Source organism: Protobothrops mucrosquamatus, unplaced genomic scaffold, assembly GCF_001527695.2.
Source record: "Protobothrops mucrosquamatus isolate PMUCROS unplaced genomic scaffold, P.Mucros_1.0 scaffold262, whole genome shotgun sequence".
NCBI classification, from domain to species: domain Eukaryota; kingdom Metazoa; phylum Chordata; class Lepidosauria; order Squamata; family Viperidae; genus Protobothrops; species Protobothrops mucrosquamatus.
The window spans coordinates 564,608-580,566 of record NW_015386609.1 but is presented as its reverse complement, the minus strand read 5'-3'; the positions used below and the strand labels follow the sequence as shown (position 1 = coordinate 580,566).

Here is a 15,959-nt window from a genome sequence, read left to right as displayed (position 1 = left end):
AGAACACACATATCTTCCTTAGGCATCCAAGGCTCATTTTCTTTCCAATATATTCTGCACAACTCTCCCCAACAGCTTTTGCATGGAGCCATTGGGTGGCCCATTAAGTTCCCAAGCGTTGCTTCCTGAACGCAGCAGGTCTTTCTGCTTTTAACCTTAATTTCTTAAGAGAAGTAAACTTCAATATCCTGGCAGGGATCTCCTGGAGCTGCTTTGCCTACTAATACTTGCATTTTAATTCCTTCGACACCAGAAAAGGATTCTTGCTGCAAGCCCTACCGTAAATAACTTCTAGCAACTCTTATTAGTCCGACTTAAACGTTGGATAAAAGATGTGCATTTCTTCTGTCCTGAAGTTTTATTGATTTACAGTGATCATTTTAAACATACAACAGAGTTTGTGCAAATATGGTGCTTTCCTGTAAGTAGGACCTGTTAGTAAATAGCCCTAGCCACGTGCTTTGTAGGTCTGACCCAGTTGGTTGTGTAACGTAGGTTGGCATTTATGCCAGTTTCTGGAAACGTCTTCGTTTTGGATTGGTTATTTCAAGAATGCCAATCTCATTATTTCGGGTTGGGCAAGGCTGCTAAAGATTACAGGTAGTCCTCGATTTACAACAGTTCATTTAGTGACCACTCAAAGTTGCAGTGGCACTGAAAAGAGTAACTTAGGACCATTTTTCACGACCATTGCAGCGTTCCCAGGGTCCTGTGATCAAAATTCAGACTCTTGGCAACTGACTCCTATTTATGAGGGTTGCAGTGTCCCAGGGTCATGTGATCCCCTTTTGTAACCTTCTGAGAAGCCAAGTTAATGGGACAACCACGTTCACTTAACAATCATGTTACTAACTTAACAACTGCGGCAAGAAAGGCCATAAAATAGGACAAAACTCACTTAACAAATGTCTCACTTAGCAACAGAAAATTTGGGCTCAATTGTAAGTCACGGATGACCTGTATTTTCTTTCTGTCTGTGGAATTGAAGGGATACACGTCATGCTATGTTTTGTTAATCATGACTTATCGAATAAACTCAAATGGATGTTTGAGTTTATTCAATAAGGCAGTGATGGCGAACCTTGTAGAGACCGAGTGTCCAAACTGCAACCCAAAACCCACTTATGTATCGTCGGGCGCCGGTGGGCGTGGCCCATTGGGTGGGGGTGGCCCATTGGGTGGGCGTGGCTGCGGTGGTAATGGCAGACTGGGTGGGACTAAAAAGTTCAATCAATCAATTCCAACTGTGCAAGATCTTTTTTTTTCGCGAGAAGTTGAAATTGATTGCTTGATTGAACTTTTTTTTTTTTTTACACACAGCGGCAGAGGCCTAAAGTGAAAAGGTTTTATAAAACCCAGCTGAAGGCCTAGGACTGGGGCGACGGCATGTGTGCCCACAGAGAGGGCTCTGCGTGCCATCTGTGGCACGCGTGCCATAGGTTTGCCACCACGGCCATAAGGCATGTTCACAGACCATTGCAACCAGATTTATGATTTAATGTGGTATATGAACCTAGCCAGTTAGTCACTAACCAGTATTAGAAATTGTATAATAACTTACAGTTATATTATTCATTTTTTCCTTGGAAGTTATTGCATTTCTCAGAATGTCTGCAGTATGACAAATGCTTCACCTTTCTATGTAAGTTAGAAATTTAATACAGGCTTTCTTTGGAATAGCAATAGCACTTAGACTTCTATACCACTTCACAGGGCTTTACAGCCCTCTCTAAGCAGTTTACAGAGTCAGCCTATTGCCTTCCAACAATCTGAGTCCTCATTTTACCCACCTCGAAAGGATGGAAGGCTGAGTCAACCTTGAGCCGGTGAGAATCGAACTGCCGGCAGCGGGCAGTCAGCAGTCAGCAGAAGTCGCCTGCAATACTGCATTCTAACCCACTATGCCACCACGGCTCTAAAAATCAAAATCAGCCATATTGTTTCGAAGTGGAAAATTGCATTTGTTTGTACCTTTATTAGGCCAATTGAAGGTGTATGAAATAGCATATACATTATTGACTTCCTGGGAATTTTGGCGGATAAAGAGTTCTTAGAACAGCGGTTCTCAACCTATGGGTCGCGACCCCATTTGGGGTCGATCGACCATTTCACGGGGTTCGCCAAACAAGGCTGTCTGCCATTTTTTTCCCCTTTTCCGGCGGGTGCCTTACCTCCCTTGAGCTGGGCCAGCTGGTGGTCGGCCTGCTCCGTCTCTGCCGCTTGCCAGCTATGCCTCAGCCGGCACAGGGGGCGGAACCACACATGCGCGGCGCTCCCGGACAGGGAAAGTCCTCAACTTACAACCGGTTGGGTAGTCCTCGACTTACGACCGGTTTAGTCCTCGACTTACGACCTGTTGGGGGTTGCGGCATTAAAAAGGTTGAGAACCACTGTGTTAGAAGCTCAGAAAGGTTGCATAAGGCTTGTAAACCTTTGGTCGGTTCGATAAAGTTCTCTTAATCCGGAGTTTAATTTGTTGGAAATAAAGGACTTGCTTGGGAAGCAGAACCCTGAAATGCAGGACTTCAGCCAGATCTAATTGATGCCGAAATGCTCCTAAAAAACCCTGGGACTTTGGGTTCATTAATATTTATCAGGAGGCTGTTGAGTGTATCCAACTTTTTAATAAAAATCTGCCTTATGCAACTGGTAGGGGCAATAAGAATGCCATACTGGGCATACTTAAGTGGATGGATCAGTTTTCTAGTGGAGGAGACTTTGGAAGAACAGTTAGGAAGTAATTGAGGAAATGTCTCCCCGTTTGTTAGAGTTTGACCTTGAGGTAGGACTTGTGGCATCTGATAAGGTTTCTAGGTTTAGGTTTGAGCCAAAAATGAACTTAGTGTAATGATTTCTCCTTGGTTCAAGGTTTTCAGCTCATGAGTTACTTTCCTTGTGTGTTTCACCAACTGAACCTTATTGAAAGTGTGCAATGGTGGAAAAGTTATGGCAGGACCATTATGTCCTCTCCTTCTGGACAGATAGAGACCTTTCCCCCCCTTTTTTTTTTCTAGAGGGACTTGCATTCTTTTCTGGATGGATCAAGGCAGGGGTAGGCAACCTTGGCTCTTTTATGACTGGTGGACTTCAACTCCCAGAATTCCCGAGCCAGCATAGCTGGCTCAGGAATTCTGGGAGTTGAAGTCCACCAGTCATAAAAGAGCCAAGGTTGCCTACCCCTGGATCAGGGGAATAAGGGTTTCCCCCCCCAGTCCTGGTTCTTCTTCTAATTACCGGTAGATGGCGGTAACACATGCTTCTATGAGATCTACGCCGCCTTAATTTGTAGCTCACTTCTTCTAAAGCGACTCAGATTTCAAAGAGCAGCGACGTTTACCCTAACATACCTAAGCTTTTATGGACCTTCAGCAAATACATAACATACTTATGTAATTAGCTGTGTACAGAGAAAAGAAACAGATTAGAACAAACAAAATGAGTCTTCAGTAGACAATGGTCATATTGCTCTCCGGTATACATCTCCCCTTTCAAGCCAAATCATGGCTTTATGCATGTAAGTGGGCTTTGGTACTTTGATATCTGTGAGATAAAATAAAAAAGAATTGCAAGTGGAAGAGGCGAATTTGATTGCTGGTTAAGGACCTTTTTAGGTGGACTTTATATAAGTACAGTGCTTAGAGAGAGGTGAAGTGTCTAAAACAAGGGTGTCCAGCCTTGGCAACTTTAAGCCCTGTGGATTTCAACTCCCAGAATTCCCCAGCCAGCCATGGGGAATTCCGAGAGTTGAGGTCTACAGGTCTTTAAAGTTGCCAAGGTTGGACACCACTGGCCTAAAAGTAATGAAAAAAATTAAGAGAAACTTGCTTAGGAATATAACTTTAAAATACTTTTTAAATTGAAGGTTGAAATTACGTAGCACAGCTTCACCAACAGGAGTCGTCTGGATGTACGTATATAGACTGCGGTTCCCAGATTTCTACCTAGCATAACCTTTTGGGCTGTGAAAGGAAATTGGGAGTTGCAAAGTCTGTGCAAAATGTATATTGCCAGATTGAGGTTAGCTGTCCAGGGAAGGGAGCTATTTTTCTATTTTGCTGTTTCACCCTGAAGCTATTAGGTATGTAGTTCAAAATCCCAATTTCCACCGTCTCGAGAAACCCCAACTTTATTATTCTATCTCTGCAATCATGGAAAATGGTGCTAAAAATTCCAGCAGTTTTGTATTGGCACAATTGCTTGTTGTTTTATTTAAGAGGGTCACCTGCCCAAGTTTTCTTTCATACTGTAACAAAGAAAATAGAAGAAAATGATTTGTTGCTAAATTTTCGATAAAGAGGTTGTGCAGGAAGAAAGGATACAGGTAGTGCTTGACTGACAACCACAGTTGAGCCCAAAATTTATGTTGCTAACTGAAACATTTGTTCAGTGGCTTTTGCTCCATTTTCTCTGACCTTTTTTTTTTTGCCACAGTTGTTAAGTGAATCATTACAGCTGTTAAGTTAGTAACACGGTTGTAAAGTGAATCTGCCTTCCCCATTGAATTTACTTATCAAAAGGTTGCAGAAAGGGATCACATGACCCCGGGATACTGTAACCGTCATAAATATGAACCAGTTGCCAAGAGTCCAAATTTTGATTATGTGACTATGGAGATGCTTGTAGCGATCGTAAGTATGAAAAACGGTCGTAAGTCACTTTTTTCGATGCTGTTGTAACTTTGAACGGTCACTAAATGAACTTTTGTAAGTTGAGGACTACCTGTAAGATGGAGTGACAAATAATGAAATTGTCTTTTCATCTGATTACTGAAAAGCACCCTTAGGACACTTACCAGATGCTCAGGATACACACTCATACATTTTATAGGCTTGATCCCAGGGCAGCTATAAATACGATATTTTTTTTTAAAAAAAAAGAGATGTGAGGAATCAAATTGGGAGGAATCAGCTAGACAAATGAACCTGTCTGAACAAGCTTCGCTTTGGGATTTGCTGTGTGATCTTTCTCTTCAATCAGGTAAAAATCCCAATAGACACATTCCTTTTCTTGTAGGTATATGCAGGCAGAATTTGCATGTAGATCTGCGCTTAGAGATCAACACAGATTATTGTGTGGTCTGGTAGAAGAGACAAGATGGAGCTACAGTGCCGGCTGGCGACTCCCAGGGGGAGGGCCTTCTCGGTGGGAGCTCCCACCCTCTGGAACGAACTACCCCCAGAGATCCGGGTGATCCCGGATCTCCCTTCCTTCCGCCGCGCCCTTAGGACATGGCTATTTCAACAAGCAGGACTGGCCTAAGGGGAATTTTTAGCGGGGTTTTAAAAACAATTTTAAATTAAAAATGGCCAAATCTAATATTTTATTTTAATTCTGTTTTTAATGATAGTTTTGGGGTATTTTGTATCTGTTTTTATCAGGCTGTCAGCCGCCCTGAGTCCGCAAGGAGAAGGGCGGGGTAAAAATTTAAATAAATAAATAATACAGTAATTGCCCCCTTTATTCCCAGCATTGGGAGGAACATCCTCAAAGCCTTGCCTAGAAACTAAATCTTCTTTCTAGCTTGTGCAATTTTTTTATAGGCTAGTAATTGCTGTGAATCTCTCGGCCTTTTCTTTTATCTGTTAGAGGCATAGCCTCAGGTTAAGAAAAAAAAAATCTAGGTGTTTTATACTTAATAGCATCCCTGTCTTGAACTTAATTGGGGAGGGGAATCTTCTTGCTTGAGGTACTTATTATCACAGTCCTGTTCATCTGTCAATGCAAGCGTTGCCTGTAAATTCTTAAACATCATCTTCACCGTATTTCCCGGTAGTCCCATTGTATTTAAGTGATGTTCCTGAAAGATAACTTAGCTCTTGGGTCTTTTTTCAGCCCTGTTAAGCTAATGCTAAAATCCAAGAGTGGGCCACAATGTGCAGAAGGTCCCTGATTCAATTTTAGCCCTCTCTGGTTAAAATAATTTAGTATCAGTTACTAGGAGAAGCTCTAATGCTGGGAAAATAATAATAATAATAATAATAACAACAACAACAACAACAACAACAATAATAGAGTTGGAAGGGACCTTGGAGGTCATCTAGTCCAACTTCCCTGCTGAGACAGGAAACCCTATACCATTTCAGACAAATGGCTGTTCAGTCTCTTCTTAAAAACTTCCAGTGTTGGAACAGTCACAATTTCTGGAGGCAGGTTGTTCCACTGATTAATTGTTCTAACTGTCAGGAAGTTTCTCCTTAGTTCTTGGTTGTTTCTCACTTGATTAGTTTCCATCCGTTGCTTCTTGTCCTGCCTTCAGGCGCCTTGGATAATAGCTTGACTCCCTCTTCTTTGGGACAGCCCCTGAGATATTGGAACACTGCTATCATGTCCCCCCTTGTCCTTCTCTTCATTAGACTAGACATACCCAATTCCAACAACTGTTCTTTATATGTGGAAACTGGAAGGATGTAGAAGAAGAGGACGATCAGCAACAAGGTGGATGAACTCAGTTATACTGGCATTGAACGCACTGTTGGAAGAGCTGAAAAACCAGTCAGAGATGGATGAAAATGTACACGTCACTAGGAGCCAAAAATGACTTGATGTCACACAGTCCATCACTAGGAGAGTTTTTGTGACCCCGGAGAACAAGCGGCAGAGTACTTAGAATAGCTTAGTTAGTTGGCAAATATTGGGTTCTGTCACTGTCACCTTTTTTCCTTCTTATTTTTTTTGTACTTAAGACTTAAGTTGCAAAAAAAAAAAAAGCAGAACATTTCAATCCTAAAATTCTGGTGATTACGAAGGATCACTTGGAAGTAACAATAGCAATAGCACTTAGACTTATAGTATATACCACTTCATAGTGCTTTACAGCCCTCTCTAAGCAGTTGACAAACTTAGCATGTTGCCCCCAGCACTCTGGGTCCTCATTTTACCAACTTCGGAAGGATTAAGTCAACCGTGAGCTGGTGAGAATCGAACTGCTGGCAGTTGGCAGAATTAGCCTGCAATATTGCATTTTATAATAATAATAATAATAATAATAATAATAATAATAATAATAATAACAACAACAACAACAACAACAACAACAGCAGCAGCAGCAACAACAACAACAACAACAACAACAACAATAATAAAGTTGGAAGGGACCTTGGAGGTCATCTAGTCCAACCCCCTGCTCAACCCCCTACTTAACCACTATGTCACCAGGCTCTTCTTTACTTTACTTTAGTATGTATCAAATATATATCAAATGAGAATATTACATAGTTTTTTTAAAGTAAGAATTCTTAGATGTTTTCTATCACATATCCTATCCGGCATTAAATTATGCATTATTGCATTAAGGTGAATTAAGCCCCCAGATTTTAATGTTGAATCTTGATATACAGCCAGTGTTTCCATGTATCACTAGCCAGTTCTTCCTGCAGAGGAAAGGAGATAATTATCCACGCTCAAGACAAAGGCAAATGTCAGAGAAGGAGTTGTTGAATCTCTTCTTAGATTTTGACCAGCATTCTGAAAACCGCAAGAAATTGTATTTGCTCTCTCTAAACATGTAAAGACTGAACAGATGCCTGGAAAAAAAAAATCCCCATCTATTCTATGTTTGGGAATAGTGTGGCAACCCTTGTAAATCTATTAAGAGACAAGCTCTCTTAGTGATGAATTGAGTAGCCTATTTGCAGATCCTTGGCTTTGAGAAGAAATAGGAATACATACATAACATACAGCTGCATTGATAGGAGTTGATTTGTTCCTGCTTGTGTTTTTAATGATTTCACTTTCCCCCTAAAGACACACCCATGTGCAAATAGAACAAGGCAACTCATTTCATTTCATTTTATTTTTCATTTTATTAAATTTATACCCCGCCCTTCTCCCGTAGGACTCAGGGCGGCTTACAGCCAGCTAAAAACAGTTAATACAATACAATAGAGGTTTTAAAAATCATTAAAAATAGATATATAATCGGCCGCTTCTACTAAAATTTGGCTAAAAACAATTTAAAATGCCCCTAGGCCAGTCCTGCCCGCTGAAACAACCAGGTCTTAAGGGCGCGGCGGAAGGAGGGGAGATCCGGAATGACCCGGATCTCAACCCTTTATTTAAAAGCTAATGTTTTTTTCCCCACTATCTCCCACAATGTCAGTGCCACAAGGTTTATAGCTACTGCTGTACTGCTCTATTCCTATTTAGCTACCCAGCTTTGCTAATAGTTCAAGTGCTATGACCTAACTTGGTTTGCTGTGACCTTTCTTCTTTGAATCTCTATCTTTTGAGTTTCCCTAAACTCCAAGGCTATTGTATCAAACAGATTCGTGTATATCTGCTTATGTGGATAAACGGGTCAGGATGAATTGTTTTTTTGTTAAGTCCATCTATTTTTTTTAACCAGTTAACTGCCAGGAAAAGTATGCAACCCACTTTGAAAAACCAGCACTGTATTATGGAGGAGCAGAATGTCTGAAACTGAAGATAAAACCGAGTATATTTTTGGTTTTTAAGAGATCTAAAAGACCTAACGCTGTGTGCAGCCATAAATAAAACACAGATTCAGGTGAACTGAAAAAATTAAATACTGATCATAGTCTAGAAAAATATTCCTCAATCTGATCCCAATTAAAATGCAATTTGCTGCCTAGCATTGGCCGATGCCACACTCTGAAAGTCACAATCAATCACATTAATTTTTTTAAAATTAAGATTCACATTTGTCCAGTGTCAGCTTTGAATAACTATTTGGGGGATCCATCCTATTTATGGGAATTACACGGCTGCCCATCTTATACATAATAATCCTAAGTGGCTCACAACAACCTTCAGTAAAAACAGAACGATGATAACAATCCACCCTGCAAGGAGAACAACACACACCACATCGTGATGCCACAACATCCCATCAATTCCCATTGCTGATCCTAGCTCAATGGTTGGGGGAAGAGGGATCTTCGCTTGGGAGTAGAGCCAGGTCTTCGTGGCCTTCTGGAAGATTAAGAGGGTGGAAGTCCTTCTTGTGAATCAGAAAACGACGTACTTAAGAGGCCAAAGGAATCCAGGTCCCAATGTCTCCATGAAGTCATGTTTCAGCCTCGTAAAAATGTCCTTTCCCAATGGAATATTGAACCCTGCTGAGATAAGTGGGGAGCCTGGAGGTAACCTGCAGCTCCTGTGGGACACACCAGATCTCTCCATTAAGACCTTCTAGAAATTGGTCTACAGTCATTTCAGTTTCCTGTTGTCTTCCTTCTTTCCTTCCTTATCCAGAGGAGAAAGACTTCCCTTGTAAGCTTCTGAGAAGGAGTGAATGAAGAGAACGACGAGGGGGGACATGATAGCAGTGTTCCAATATCTCAGGGGCTGCCCCAAAGAAGAGGGAGTCAAGCTATTCTCCAAGGCGCCTGAAGGCAGGACAAGAAGTAACGGATGGAAACTAATCAAAGAGGGAAGCAACCTAGAACTAAGGAGAAACTTCCTGACAGTTAGAACAATTAACCAGTGGAACAACCTGCCTCCAGAAGCGGTGAATGCACCAACATTGAAAGTTTTTAAGAAGAAACTGGACAGCCATTTATCTGAAATAGTATAGGGTTTCCTGCCTGAGCAGGGGGTTGGACTTGATGACCTCCAAGGTCCCTTCCAACTTTACTATTATTATTATTATTATTATTATTATTATTATTATTATTATTATTATTATTATTATTATTATTATTATTATTATTATTATTATTATTTGCTTCAGCCATGGATGAACCTGCAATAAGCATTTTTCAAAGAGTGTGGGCGTATCTAGCATACCTCCTATATACCAGAAATTACTATGGAGGGTGGTTGGGGGATATTTGAGGGTTTACAAGTCAAAACTATCGGACATGGCCCTGAAAATCTAGAGCAGGCAGATACAAAGGACAGATCTTATCACAAGCCCTTCAGCAGAGAAACCGCAATGTTTAACACTGCCCACGTTTCTCTATTATTCGGGTTATAGGAACATTAACCAATTTCATGCTCTTGAAGTTTTATTTGTTGTCCAGTTATATTTACTGGGGAGGAATGATGGGGGACGGGGGGGGAGAGAGAAAGAGAAAAATTTGTATTTATTGGAAGCATAATGCCTTCCCTCTGCTTTCCTGTTTTATTTGTCGTCCAGTCTGTTTGGCTCCTGGAAATCTCCAAGCATCTCCAAGCCGGGGATCAGCAAGGTTTGTTCTGTGTTGCCATAACGACCGTCTCCATGGAAATGATGATCCAATGAGAGAACTTTTGTAGACTCCGTTATGCCCCCTTCTTTATTTTATTTTTTTGCACCATTGCAGAACCTGCTTTTTTTTTGGGGGGGGGGGNCCTTCTCCCTTCTCCCTTCTCCCTTCTCCCTTCTCCCTTCTCCTTCTCCTTCTCCTTCTCCTTCTCCTTTTTTCTTCCCCCCCTTGGAATTGCATGAGACAAGCCAAGGTGAAGCCCCAAATTGGAGCATATTCCTCAACATGAACGACTTCCTGCCAGCCAGGAAGAGAGTGGGAGACTCTGGCACTCTGCCTTGGGCAGCTTTGAAAAAGCTAGAGATCAGCTGTCTGTCTTGCAAGGCTATCTGGGGCTTGATGCTGGCAAGGAGTATTTTTATAACTTATGGCAAGCCAGAAAGGGTGGGTGAATCTGCCAGATTTTATTTCACAACTCAGAAGTGGACCGCAAGCTCGCACATGCATTTTGTCCTCGTGCTAGTAGAGTTCCCTTGGCAAATATTGCATTGTGCATGTTGCCCAACTATTTTATGTGTGTCTTTAGCAACCTTCTTTTTGGGTGTGGCTGTCCTTGTTTTTCATCCATAATTCTTATTGTGAGAATTCTACCTAGTGAAGGCCAGTTCTGTTCCATGTTTTACTTCCCTTACCTTTAGGAAAGTTTTATATATGTATTTATTTATTCAGTTTCTATAGCCATCCATCTCAGTCAATGACTCCAGGTGGCTTACAATTATATACACACACAAACACATGTTTTCATTTTTTTAAACATTTTTTGATACTTTTTCCAAGTGTCTAAGTCCACCACATATTTTGGACAATACATCCCAAAATCGATATCATTACGGTGTTGATTTTGACAGATAAGCATTGAAACCTAAAATATTTGAAGGACAGCATTCCTGTAGTTGGTACAAACCCAAAACTCAGTGGTGTAACTTTGCACCTTCTATTCATGTATCTTAAACAAAACTGGGCTCACAGAATTTTTAATCTGGTGACATCATGTAAACATCTCCACCCTAAGCAAAATAGCGGGAGTATTAGAATTTTTTAATTTAATAGTGCTGTGATGTTTCATCTCAGCTATAGTGAAGTGTGTGTGTGGTAGTAGAGACTGAGGAAGAAATAATTTTGTATAGAGCGTGATTTCCTCTATGAAATCTTCATATTCAGCAACCTCGTTAAGATAATTATTTGTTTTGTCTTATAGACAGTATAAAAATACCTCTAATTCTACCGGTTACCCACCTGCAGAACAAATATAACTCAGAATTTAGTCTCCATCTGAGGTTCCTTAATTCTTCTGGATATCTCACAAGCAAATCATGTTGAAGAGGCTATCTCCTTTTGCTTCATCGGAGTAATGCTGCCTTTGAGCCAGCAGCTCCCTTACCATCCATGTTTGAGATGCTAAATAATTTGACATTTTCTAAATTGACCTTACATGACTCTGCATCTGTCTGAATATATCATTTGAAAAGCACCAGAATCGGGGAAGTTGCTATATAAATGCGTAATCAAAATTCTTCTTATTCTCGGTGTTTAGAAATGTGTCATTACTTCAGGAGCAAAAAAAAAAAAAAAAAGGCACCAACCCACAGGCCTATTTAGAGGAATTGCAAAGTTTATAGAAAGTTTTTAATTTTCTTGAGTACAGGTAGTCCTTGACTTACAACCACAATTGGGCTCGGTGTTTCTGTTGCTAAGTGAGACATCGGTTAAGTGAATTTTTCTCCATTTTACGATCTTTCTTGCCTCAGCTGTTGAGTGAGTCAGGTTTCCCCATTGACTTTGCTTTATCAAAAGATGGGATATTGTTTCTTACTGGGGCTCTGACTACTGTCTGGAATTAAACCAAAGTATTTCTACCTAATTCTATTGTCATATATATTGAAGTACATAGCTATCTTGCTATTCAGAGATCTGGCCACCACTGGAATTTGCCATCCTTGACCTAGTGCCATTTGGTAGTTTTGAAGTAGTTAAAAATACCCACTATTGTTTTTATTTATTTAGCGTATGGCATATCATACATGGACTAACAATACATATTAACATGCACACGGTTGTGCCTTCTATCTAATGCATTTTGCACATCAGTATCATTTTAATATGCAGTTTTATTTGAAATGTTATTCTATGGAGATTGATTTTTTTTAAAATCCACAATAAATCTGCAGTGATTTTTTTTTACTGCTTATAATCTGGTAACATTTTAAGCTACTCAAGTGCACTGACTGTTTTGCTTCTTAATGCATCCTTTTTCCTCCTTTGTTTCTCTGATATTTCACAAATTCTCATCACTGGGTATGCAGGAAAGTATGCATGCAAACGTTATTTGGTATCTAAGGTCTGCTCAGTCCCTTAATTTGGAGACCACTTGAGAACCTGTGGTATCTAAATGTAATATTTTCCATTAAAATATGTAATAGGATAATAAGTAGATGCGCTAACTTATATTTGGTTCCCAGTGAGAATTGACATAACTAGACAGAAACAAAAGGAAATTCCCACTTTAAATATTGCTCAGGTGTAATTTATATAAGTGGCTTTTTTTTAAGCAGTTCAACACCCACAGTTCTTTTGCATTAACCAAGCTAATTTCTTTTCAAAAGTGTTTGACATTTTAAGTTTGGTAAGGTGAACGTCTGGTTAGATACTGCTTTGCTACTTAGCGAGTTTTATACTTTCAGACTTGCAAAATTCTGTTAATGAAGCCTTACAATAAAGTAAAATTAGCTCATTTGGTTGCGTTTCCTGTCTGATCTAACTGCGAAGGCTGATATCAATCTTGCAAGTCTGAAAGTACAAATTGGCCACTGTCTCCCTTTTAGCCTGAGAACTAAAAAGAAGAGGGTCTCTTCTAAGACTCTGCCCCTTATGCAACTGCAGGCTTTGCCTTCTCTTATCCAGCCAATCCCTCGGCGGGTCTACAACAACTCGCCGGGGCCAACTCACCGCAGGGCAACTTGGCACGGGCTAAGAGTTTTACATTAATATCGAAGAAATGGTGAAATAGAATCATTAAAGAAAGGATGCCGAAGGAGGGACAAAACGAAATGTGAATGACAAAAATCAAAATATTTTTTTTAAATTATTTTAAATAATTGAATTGTTGAATTGTCCCTCATGACGAGTTTTCCGTGGCGAGTTAGCTGTGGCAAATTGTCCCTTTCATTCCCTAGGTCAGGGGGTCCCCAACCCCCGGTCCGTGGACCGGTACCAGGCCACAGTATGCCAGCAACCGGGCCGCACAAACAAACAAAGCGCTATCCGCGAGATGCAGGCAGCATACAATACCACACACACGCACCGGTCCGTGGGAAAACCTCTCTCCACGGAACCGGTCCCTGGTGCCCCAAAGGTTGGGGACCTCTGCCCTAGGCATCATCCCTTCACCCTGTTTCTCAAGACCTTTCTCACAAATCCATCACAGGAAGAATGGCAACTTCTGTAGCCCAGCCTTGGATGACCCCAAAGCAAAGAAAGTGCGGTGCGCCTGGATTTTTCAGTGACTCAGAAAGGGCAGCACCAAATTGTCTTCCGCCACTGTGGTCATCCAGCAGATTTAAACAGTAGAAGCAAATGCAGACGTCTTGCACGGGAAAGAGGAGAAACCTGAGTGGAAAGTTAGCTTTCCAGTCAAAACTTTTGTAGGTTTGTTGGGTCCCGTTGTCTCATCCTGTCCCCATGTTATGATTCTGCCTTTGGGTAAGAAGAGATTTCTCTCCCATTTACTAAGTCTGACTACACTTACACCTTTTGTTACGCTGTTTTTAACTGTTCCTTTTATCTTGGAGGTTGTCCAGAACTAGATAAGATTTTTATATCTGTTTGTGTGTGTGTGTGTGTGTGTGTGTGAGAGAGAGAGAGAGAGAGAGGGGGGGGCGGGTAGTGCGACTGAGTAACTTAAAGAGAGATAGCTGCCTTCTGAATAGAGACAGTTATTCTTGTCCGCCGGCATAGTCAATTTCCGTTATTTGTTGCTTTCTGCCACAGAGGACTACCCACTTGTCTTATTTCTGGGAAAGCTCCATAGTCCATTTTAAGCTGGCACATCAGCCAGCCTTTTTCACCTTGGATATATCGGAATAAGGTTCTGAATTTCTGTCTGTCGCCAGAATCCAATTGACCTTCCGTCTTTTTCTCTTTTCTCCTTAGGAAACAGGCACAATTCCAGGCAGATCCTGACAGTTACAATGGAGCTGTGCGAGAGAACTATACTTGGTCTCAGGACTACAGCGACCTGGAAATTAAAGTTCCAGTGCCCAAGCATATCCTGAAAGGCAGACAGGTAATGAGCGTATCAGAAGTTTTCTGGCTCATTTGGCTGATAGAATCCCCACCTTTCCTAATGAGATGCCCACTGTAGCTCTGTTTAGAATTCTTCCCTTGCTTCCTTCATGGCTATGAATAGTGATTCTATCCCTTGGCAGTCCAAACTTGCTGAATGCTGCAGCCGTTTCCAGCCATCCTCCAGCATTAAACAAGCCTGGATTGCCATTAGCCAGATTAAAATGTAAAGGGAAAAGCCCAGTGTATTGATTGCATAATATCCCAGGTCCCAATTCCTGGTGCCTTCAGTTAGAAAAGGTCTTGATAGCTCCTGGGATGCACACACAGCTCTCCATTCTTGTGGCGATTGTGTTGTCAAAATTTGGAAAAAAACCCCTCTGCTTTTAAATTAAAACTGCAGTGAGGAGGCCCCAATGAGCTTAATGCTGTTAGTTGCTATTAAAGCACTCTGAAACCCCTCAAAACATTAAAAAAATGGGTCAAAACTGCCCCCTCCAGAATCAGCCCTTCAAAGTAGGCCAGGTTGAGTAAACAGACATAGCAGGGATTCCAGGAATTCTCTTTATTATAGTAAGAGGTAAAGACCCTCCTTGGATATGGTGTTGAAGGGAACATTCGGGAGCTGTTATAGAACAAAGACAGAAGCATTCCTGAAGTCTGGGAAAGGAGGCAGTATTAGAAGGAGCCTCAGGCTGGCTACTCCCTGACTTAAAGGGGCATAAGAGCGAGAAAGATAAAACATAAGCCGACTTGCAAGATTCTGTTACTATAATCTACAGTACCCCTATAATCTTCTTCTGTGTTGATTTCCTGATCTGGTCTATCTTGTAAGGTTGGCAGCGGAATAACATAATCTTGAAATTCAAGTTCTTCTCTGTCCCACGTTATACCAAACAAAATTAAGGTAGGGTTATTATTACGGTTAGTTTTGAGTTTCTTTCTCAAGAAATTTCACTGCGTATGAAATGCAGAAGAAACATCATATATATGCACATTTATGATGGTCGCCAACCCCCCCCACCCACCCAGGACTCATTTTCTCTGGCGTAATTACATAATAACGTATTTACTTTTCTGACATCTTCGGTCAGATCCGATCTTTTCATGTGAAAAGTGAATCTGAAAGTCTTGATTTTGATTTTCCACTCCTGTCCATGAAAAAGTAGTAGAATGAACATCTCTGTTTGGTTGGAGACTATTTGCACCCAAACATCAACCAATATTTCGTTTGCCGTGATTATTGCCCAGCCGGCTGTTAAGATTTATTATTTATTTATTTATTTTACAAAATTTATATGCCGCCCTTCTCCCCATGGGACTCAGGGCGGCTCACAGCATATTAAAACATCGTACAAAAAAAATTTTCCCCTGCTAAAAACCAATTAAAACCCAAATATTGGTAGCTGTGGCTCTTTAAAATCGTTTAAAAATTGTCCCTATTTAAAACTCACCCTAGGTCAGGCCCGC

General features: G+C 40.9%; 1 protein-coding gene across 1 annotated transcript in view; it reads left to right on the top strand.

Moving 5' to 3' along the window:
- The window catches only part of NUDCD3 (NudC domain containing 3), a 61,787-nt gene that overhangs the window by 19,586 nt on the left and 26,242 nt on the right, over nt 1-15,959 (top strand). Inside the window, exon 3 of the mRNA XM_015814570.2 lies at nt 14,358-14,490. Coding sequence (XP_015670056.1) covers nt 14,358-14,490 — 133 coding nt within the window. The remainder of the gene's footprint in view (nt 1-14,357; nt 14,491-15,959) is intronic.